Consider the following 9,050-nt stretch of genomic DNA (forward strand, 5'->3'; position numbering starts at 1 on the left):
ATTTCTTCCTTTTTTTTTTTTTTTTTTTTTTTTTTTTTAAGAGGGGGCCAGTGCTTTTTTTTTTTTTGTTAAGAGGGTGCACGTGCTTGTCATAGAGCACAAAAGCATCCCCCCCCCAGGAGACAGTCACACTGCAATCCACACTCCATTCTCCTTTAGGGTTTTGGGCACACATGCACACATGCCCAGTATGCTTCTTGAGTCACCAGATTCAGGACCTGAACTGCTCGGTCAGCTATATGGGGTCTAGCCACTTTGATCACCAGGCCACAGAGCTGGCCTAGGAAAAATTTTCAACTTAACTTCTACTAGGCTTCCACCTAGAACTGCCAGCACTGCAGGCAAGTCTGTTCACTGTCACCCACTGTACCCTCCCCAGTGACTTCTGAAATCTGTGCCACTAGACAGGCCACAAAGGCCGCCTCTGGATCTGAACTTCTTTCCTGAGTGCAGCTTCCCAAATAGTCAATGTAAGCCATCTTTTTAAAGCCGCTAAGTGTATTTTGCAAACAGCATCCTGTTAGTCCACTTGAACCTGGTGGCCTATCCAGCCCTCACCCCTGCTACTTATGAGGCATCTCCAGAGTCCTGACCCCAAGTGACCAGCACTCAGAGCTCTGCCTCCCAGGGGTGGGGTGGTGCTCACTGTGAGGTGCCTACAGGAGTGCAGGTCTTCCCAGTGGCATGGATATACCAGGGCTTCAAGTGGACCCAGGGAGGAAGAGGAGACTTAGGGAAACTGGGCTCTGGAGACACCACACTGGGGATGCAGGCAAGCAAAGGGACACACAGCAAGAGAGTCCCCTCACAAAGCAGAAAAGTACCTGTTGCCAGGTGTACTAGAGTCCTGAGGACGGCTGGGAAGACGTGTATGGAGGGACTAATGACAAAGACATCCCTGCGAGTGTAAGTGGTTCTCCTAAAAGACAAAATTGCTTCTGCCCCTTGATGATGTCATTTGTCTTCTTGGTGCGGCTGATGAGACCAGATGTTTTCGAGGATAACAAAAGCTCCAGGTGTGGCTCTTGCCACTGCAGCGCCATCTCTGAGGAGGCTGGGGAACAGTTTAGGAGTGCCAGAGCTTCCTACCACACAAAGCCTTCCACCAGGAAAGTCAGGCCAGCCACGGCTGCCAACCCCTTGGAGGGTGGCAGGACCCAGGGCCCTCTACAAGGCCAGTGGGCTGTCTATACCTGCCAGGGCCCTCAGGTGCCTGTGCTTAGGTGTCCCCAGTAGCAGATGCTATGTGGCACAGGGAGGCAGAGACAGCGGGTACAAAGCTGGGATGGCTATAGCACAGGGGGTGAAACTGGACAAGGGTCTGAGATGGAGAATAGGCAGCCCCAGAGGCAGACTCAGTTCTCTTCACCAGGTGCCTCTGCTCTGGGCCTTTCCTAGGACACAGCAGTCACGGTGTCTGGGCCTCCCCACCTGGCTGGCTCAGGCCACGTGAGGACAAGCGGATCATACACTTGGCCACTAGTGGGTGAGGGGCTGGGACAGACAAATGCTGGAAACTAACCAAATGTTCTTTGATGGGTGGACAGTTAAATGCACTGTGACATATCCATGTAGCTTGCTGTACACTTCCTCTAGTGGGACAGGCCTCACCCACTCTCCCCACTCCGCATACCCTCTGTAGCCCCACAAAGTATTTGAGCCCTTCTTCTGGATGGCCTCCCCACATTGTACCCAAGTGTCCCTGTGTGAGACCAGTAGTAGTCACTGCTGCTGGAACCTGCTCCTGAAGGCTGGCAGGGACCACAGCCTCTCCCAGGCTTACCTGTGTCAGCCAGCCTGCCTCTTCCTGAAGGGCCAGGCACACCTTGTGAGGGTGAGCCGCACAGGCTGGTGGGAGGTGCCCATGGCAATGGCTGGGAGCCTGAGCTTCACCCTGGTGCTGAGAGGTTAGTTAGGGGTTTTGGTGGGCACAGGATGCTGGAGAGCCTCCTTCCCCTTCCCACCCAACACAGAACACTGGCCCCATGCCAGGCCTGTGCTGTGGAACAGCGGTGACCATGATGAGCTGAGGTGGAGTGCCTGATCTCAGCCCAGGCTTGTTGTAGCCGTATGCTGCAGAGCAGCTGCATCCAGGACTATACCGGGGCAGCTGGCTTTGCTCTTTCATTCCAGGGAGACAAAGGTGGTCAAGCTCAGCCAGGAGAGGCCATAAGTCTGAGGCAGCTGTCCACGAAGCAAGCCAATGGGCAACTAGGGACCCTGTAGAGGGCACAGGTCGGAGTCCTGGGCTGGCTCCCCAGCCATCAGCCACATGGCCTGAGGGAAGTCACTTTCTTCAATGACCATAGAACAGACAGGTTGGACTGCAAAGTCCCTGAGGGCCCATCCAGGTCCAGGAAAAAAAAAAAAAAGCCTATGACTGTGAAGCATTAGGGAGGCTGGGCTGGCTGGGGCTGACGTAGGTCCATGCACGTGTCCTGCAAGGACCTCCTCACCCACCTTTCCCCAAGGAGAATGGTCATGGCCCTGCTTAGCAGTGAGCCCATCCCCAAGTGCCCACAGGCTCCCACATGTGCCTGCGTCTCCAAGCAGGGTGTATACAGTAATCCCTGTGGACAACCTCACAGGGGTCCTGTCAGATGGGCCAGCTGAACTCAGTCCCTGCCCCACTGACCTCCCCCCTCATCCACCCCAGCAAAAAGGAGTGGCTGAGGACAGGTGGTGCTGCAAGAGAGAGGGGGCCCAGGTGGCCATGACAGGTTGGTGACAGCTGCCCACTAAGGGGTGGCCTGTGTTCCCTTCACAAGGCTCTCCCCAAAGGCCTTAGGCTGCCAGCTGAGAGATGGGGGACAGATCTCAGCCCCACCAGGCACCAACACACAGAGAGCCAGCCTGTTCAATCATCAATCTGGAGGACTAAAACCAACAAGCTAGGTCAACCAGACTGCATTAGTGTGAGCCCAGGAGGGAGCATTAACCCTCTTCTCATTCTGGGATAGTTAACCATGGTGTCCCTGCCAGAAGGCCCGGGCTTTCTGCCCAAGTCCACTGATGGCTCTTGGGGCAGCATGCCCTGGACACTGAGGGCCCAAAACTTGGTGTGTGCCCACTGCCCTCTAGTGAGTTCATTTCAGATTTTACACTTAATTGGAGATCCCAGGCAGCAACTGAATTCTAGACCCCATTTGGAAAGATGTGGGAACTATAGCTGCATTTCATTCCCTGACCAAAAGCTTCTTAGATTTCTGAAAGCTGAGTGAAATCCTGCCCATTGCAATTGGGCTGATGGGAAACACCTTGGAAAGCTCTTGCTGTGGGTTTGCCACAGCATGGCTGGGGACCTCCCAGCTAGCAGTCACAGTGGTGACCACAGTAGATCCAGCAGTGAACGTCACACGCAGACCCAGAACTGCTTAAGTACAGATTTATTGTAAACCAACACCGAGGAGCAGGAGCAGCTTTGCAGGTGGACACCCACTCTCTTGGGTCCCTGGACAAGGGGGACAAATCACCCTGCTTTCCTCGAACCTCAGCTGCTGGGGCCTAGTGGCCAAATTGCAGTTGTCGTGTCTAAAAAGAGAAAAGGCAGAGTATGCCAGCTGCAGAGGCTGCCAGTCTATGATGGTGCCTCAGGGCAGAGAATCAGTCGGCAGCCAGGATGGCACATGCCCCACATGGCACGGGGACGGACACAGTGCTTACCCCTGCCAGGTGGCCACTGTTCACCACCACCCCTCCACCACTCTTCCTAGACGCTGGTCTGTCATTTGTTGAAATTGGAGTGGGAAGAAATGCAACATGAAAAATAAAACTGGACAATAGGAAGACAAGTCATCATGGGAGTGGTCAATTTGAAGCCTCCCAAATAATGGGGTATCAGCATCACAGTCCACTTCATCACTCCTGGAAGACTGGCCGTGGGGAAGGAGTGGGCCTGAGAAAACCACTCAGGAACTACACAGAGGGCATGTATACACACATGCACGCGCGCGCGCGCGCGCACACACACACACACACACACACACACACACGGCACAAGGCCTTTGTTAGATGGGGAGCACACAGGGAACAGCAGTGTACAAGTCCTAGGCCTTAGCAGTAACTCCAGGAAACAACCAAAAGTTTCCTCAGAACCCCTTGCAGTGATAGAATTCTGCTCTCCAGCTTGGTAATAAACATTGGCCAAGAGGACTCTCACATTCCAGAGAGGTACTGGGCTCTTTGCTCTTCTGTGAGAATCAGAGCCTGGACCTTTTGAGCACCTCCCAGGGATGCTTTCTTGCAAGATCCACCAGACACCACTGCCCACCAGAAATCTGCCCATGCGACTGTTACAAGTCAGCTGTCTACACAGCTGAAGTTGGAACCCCCCCTTAATGTGTTCACAGAAGATATATGCAGGGCCAGGTTCTTTCCTGAGTGGGCTCCCTTTGCATCCGTGGGTCTGGATCCTCAGTGGCATAAGTGGTGCCTGGGAGCAGAGACCTACGGCACAGCTTTCTTGTGCAATGAGGCTTGACAGCCACAGAAGGCCTCAGCAAGTACTCAGAGCACGGGACCCAGGCCCTGCACCATGACTGCATCTTCGCACCTCAGCTGGAGTCCATCAGCAGCCACGGTACAAGGCATGAGCTCAGTGGTACTGAGGAAGTAGCTAGTCCCTGGAGAGCAGGTGGAACAAGTCCATGAGCTCCAGGGAGAGCCGTCCAGTGCCTGGCACAAGGATGGGCGTCTTCATTGCTGAGCTGTCATGATGGGATGGTGTAACTTCATGCCCTGTGCACATTTCTCCTCCCAAAGGCCCCTCAAGTCAGGAGTGCCCAGGACCTGTGCTGGTGTGCTCTGTCAATGGACTGTCAGATACGCGTGGGGCCACCTGGGAGCCAGGCTGTCTACTCCTGCTGCACTTTGATCCAATGTCCCTGGAGTGGAGGCCTCAGGAGAGTGCTGTGTGATGTTAGCCAGACTGGATTCCCTTCCATAACAGCCGAAGCAAGGCAAACTGGTCAGATGACAATGGATCCTCGCCGCACCCAGGCCTGGGCCAGAACCAGACTCTCCCCACAACCAGACATGCTAATAGGACCTGGTTTCTGGAGGTTAGACTAGGAAGCTGAGGCAGGCCAAACACTCTGCAAGGAGTGGGCCAGACTGCATTGTGACGGCACCCAGTGAGAGGCTGAGGAGAAGGGGCTTATCCAGGAAGAGCTACCCAGCCCTCATCTGTCTGCAGGCCACAACCATGCTCCCACCCACCCCAACCAGAGGAAAGCAAGCAAAATAGCATCAAAACAACAGCAAGTGGACAGGAGGAAAGGGAGGAAATATAGCCTGCAGCAGTGGTTGCTGGGAGACAAAAGCATGTGACCCCAGTGTGCTGGGACATCTCCTTCCTGCATCAAACACCTCCTCGAGGGCAGTGCAGCCACAGCGGCCACATGGCAGCTGGCCCACGCTGCCTCTGGAGCAGTCTGGAGAGATGAGGTCAGGGTGGGGCCTGGTCCACCCTGCATAGGAGGATGGCTAGGGACAAATGGGACACCCAAGTTCCCAGTATGCAGGGCCGAGGGATAGCCAAGGATGAGGCCCCACTGTCTCGCTGGCGAGGGGTCCTCTCCTCCGGTCACTAAAACTGCACAGCCCCCGGGGAGATGTTGAACATGGCCGGGTCGAATCGCTGGCCTCGGAAGGGAGAGCCTTCTGCATCCCACCCCTTCTTCAGCATCTCATGGACTTTCTACAAACAGAAAACAGAGAGGTTAGGGGGTCCCTGGCACTGCACCTGCACACCCAGAACATACTTGGCCATAGCCCAGAGCCGCTTGCTTCCTTGGTTGCAGGACCAGCTGGCAAGCACTGCGCACCCAGGCAGCCACGCGACCAGAGAGGCACTGGCTGTCTGTCCGTTTCCCGAAAGGCTGTGTTTCCCACAGGCTGAGTTCCCACCCCTCCTCTTCTGTCCCCAGCAACACCCTGGCTGCTCATTATGGTTCACCTTCTGCCCCACTTCCACCAGAATTTTCATCCAAATTCCAAGAAGCCTGTAAGGCCTACAGCTTCCAGACACTGCCTGACCCTAATCCCACTAGGGCCTTAGGGATGCAGAGAAGGAGCTCTAGCCTCCCCTTCCCAAAGAAGAAAGTTCTTGACATCATCAAACAATCCAAGGCTTATCTGGGAGATGAGCAGAGGAATGGAGCTCAGATGTCCAGCAGTGTACCTCCAGGTGGTAATCCCCAGCTTCAGCAGCCCTTCCCAGCACGTGGCCATGGCCAGAGGACAGTGGGAAGGCTGTACCCCTAAAGAGGAATCTGCACCTGTGTCTCCACATCTGCCTTCCTCCCCTGGCCACTGGCAGCATACTCAGGGCTGGATAATCTCCTTTCTGACCACGAGAGACAAAGCCAACCAGCCACATGCAGGGCCAGAGGTGCCCCCACCACTGTGGTCCTGTGATCTTATGCCAGAAGGCTCTACAGAAGACACTCAGAAGAAAGATACTGCTTTTCTAGTCACAGGCAGGGTGGACATTCCCTGGTGTCTGGAGAGACTATTGGACTCCCACTCACGACTTCCCTTGAATTAAAGTCTACCCTGACCTTGTTGTATCCCATCCTTATCCCTGATTGGCACAGCACTGAGAGTGTCAGGGGCACTTGCCATGAGACGGGGATTAATCGACATGATTGTCAACTTCTTGTAGGCATCTCCCATCAAAGCAGTGTTTTGGGAAGGGCATCTCAAGAATAAACCAGTCTGAGTGAAACCAGGGCAAGTTCCTACCAAGGCTGGGGGCAAGACACCCTCTGAGGAGCCCAGACAGCGGGGAAAAGCCAAAAAGGATACCCTCAACGGCCAGCTGCACAGGCGTCTGAGCTCTGGATGGAGCCTGGCAGCTACTTCCTCAGACCAGTTCCCAGACACTGAAGCTCAGAGTGCAGAGGGCATAAAGCTAGACATTGCCATCTGCCCTGCGCATCACAGGTGCTGTCCATCAGGTGGGTTCCAGGCCACAGGCTCCAGACACAAATATGAATGCAAATGGAGATGTGGCACCTGCCACTCCACATCCCAGGGAAATGAGGAGTGCTAACTCTGCTGACTTTGGAAGGCTACCACATGGAGACAACACAGACCTGAAATGGTAATAGGTGCTGTCACTGCAAAATACACAGCGTCTGTGGCCCCAGGAGCACAGCTTCAACTGTGCTGTGCCAAGAACAGCATCAATACCAGAGCACAGTGCCAATCCACACAGAGGACAGACGTGGCCAGGAGACCCTGGCACCACATCATGGTGCCCGCCACCAGGGGAGCTACTAAATGTGCAGAGTGTCTAGCCAGCCACAGCTCTGGAAGGGTCTCTCTTGTCTAGGGGGAACCCTGACAAACACTGAGCAAAATGTGGCTGGACTGCTGCAGACAGCACCTGAGGACTTGGCCTACTTTCAAGGAATCTTCCTCATTTTTCACTAATAAACCACAGGACCCCTGACAGGTAAGCCCTGGGTGGTGTGGCCTGTGAGTCAAGCACTCCCTAGGCCCTTCCAAGCCCAGACAGGAGCTGAGCCTCTAGTACTGGCACCACATACTCACAGTGACCAAGGCCCCGAGCAGTAAGCCACTCCAGTCTACAGACATAGGCTTTCTGTGTCTATGAGCAAGTCAGCTCAGTTCAAGTCGTCAGTACCTGTTCTAGCCCTGATGAGTGCTGCCATCGGGCAGGCACATGGCCCCTGATGGTCACATGGCAAGTCCATGGTAGACGAAGCCCTTCTTGTAGAACACAGTATCTCATAGGCGTGCTCTGAGTCCTCCCAGGCCCTGGGCTCCCAGTGCTTGGCTGATTACAGGAATCCCTGCTCAACACCAGGATCTCTGTGGTGCCCGGGATGGGGGCAACTTACTCACAGAACACCAACAAGGCAGCCCCACAGAACACACCAATTTCAAGGTGGCAGAGCAGAGAGGCATGCATGTTGCATGCATGAATACACCTATACACAGGGCACATGTACTATGGCAGCACTACCCTCTCCCACCTGTGAGCCAGTCTACCCCAGGATGGCAATGATGAAGTTGGGGAGAGTTCAAGGCCCAGAACTTCTTTGGAAGTGGCCTTAGTTTCCCTAGAATAAACAGACCTGATCCTAGGCAGCAGTCTAGGCAATGGCCACCTCAACAAGGGGCCTTGGGCCTCCAGGAATGGAGGACAAGAGCAGAGGCTTCCTGGGAGGCCTCCTGGTAAGACTGGGTACGAAGCAGATCAACTGTTCTTTCGGAAGAGAAGATTACATGGCTAGACTCAAGTACCACAAAGGCAGGTCTATGTCTGTCCTCCCTGCTACAAGCAAGGCTGCCAGGAGTCTCCTTGTCATGGGCTACAAATGGGAGACTGGCCAGCACCAGGGGCACAGACTGCAAAGGAGGAGTATGGGGGGCAGGGAGGAAGAAAAAGGGGCAGGCGAGGGGTGGGAAGGAGAAGGAAGAAGGCAAGACTGGCCATGCCCAGTACTCCCACATATGTCTGGTATGAACAGCAGCTCCTCTGACCAGCAGGTATTACTGTCATTTTTATTTAGTTCTGACTGGTATGTTCTGCGAGATGACATCACAGAACTTGGAGGTGAAAATGGCTGTAGAGCGTTTCAGCTTCTCTCAAGTCTCACACCTGAAATCTACATCAGACCTCACCAAGACTGTGCCTCTGAGCTGAATGAACACAGCTCAGCTCATGACAAAGACTAACTTCTAGCTGTCTGTCCCGCACAGACTCAGTGTCAGCATCTAGGGAAGACCCCTGTGCTAGGTCCTTGGTCCCTCCATCCTGAGGCACAAAGACACACTTCTGAGGAACGCCGGTGAGACTGCCTTCTAACCTGCCCAAGACAACAAGCACCTGTGTTCACTGTCTCCACTCGAAGCAGAATCTCCTCACTGGTTGCCTTGTGATGATACCACAGCCCTTCCAAAGACATAGTGCTGAGTGTAGATGCAGGTGGGCAGGCCTCTCACGTCCAGTCCCCTGTAGCTGCTACAGAAGCCCCATCATAAGGAAAAGGTCCAGCCCTCAGTATGGCTGGCCCCGG

At 54.5% G+C, this 9,050-nt stretch overlaps 1 protein-coding gene across 2 annotated transcripts in view; it reads right to left on the bottom strand.

The window, feature by feature from the left end:
• Positions 1-3,369: 3,369 nt before the first annotated feature.
• The window catches only part of NUDCD3 (NudC domain containing 3), a 101,575-nt gene continuing 95,894 nt past the window's right edge, over positions 3,370-9,050 (bottom strand). The window contains exon 6 of one of the 2 annotated variants that reach the window (XM_006166018.3): positions 3,370-3,531. In XM_006166018.3, the coding sequence (XP_006166080.1) occupies positions 3,505-3,531 (27 nt within the window). In that variant the 3' untranslated portion in view covers positions 3,370-3,504. Of the gene's footprint in view, positions 5,699-9,050 lie in introns of both variants that reach the window. The other variant, XM_006166017.2, reaches the window with a different exon arrangement.

This window comes from Tupaia chinensis, unplaced genomic scaffold (genome assembly GCF_000334495.1).
Source record: "Tupaia chinensis unplaced genomic scaffold, TupChi_1.0 Scaffold144150_1, whole genome shotgun sequence".
NCBI lineage: Eukaryota > Metazoa > Chordata > Mammalia > Scandentia > Tupaiidae > Tupaia > Tupaia belangeri.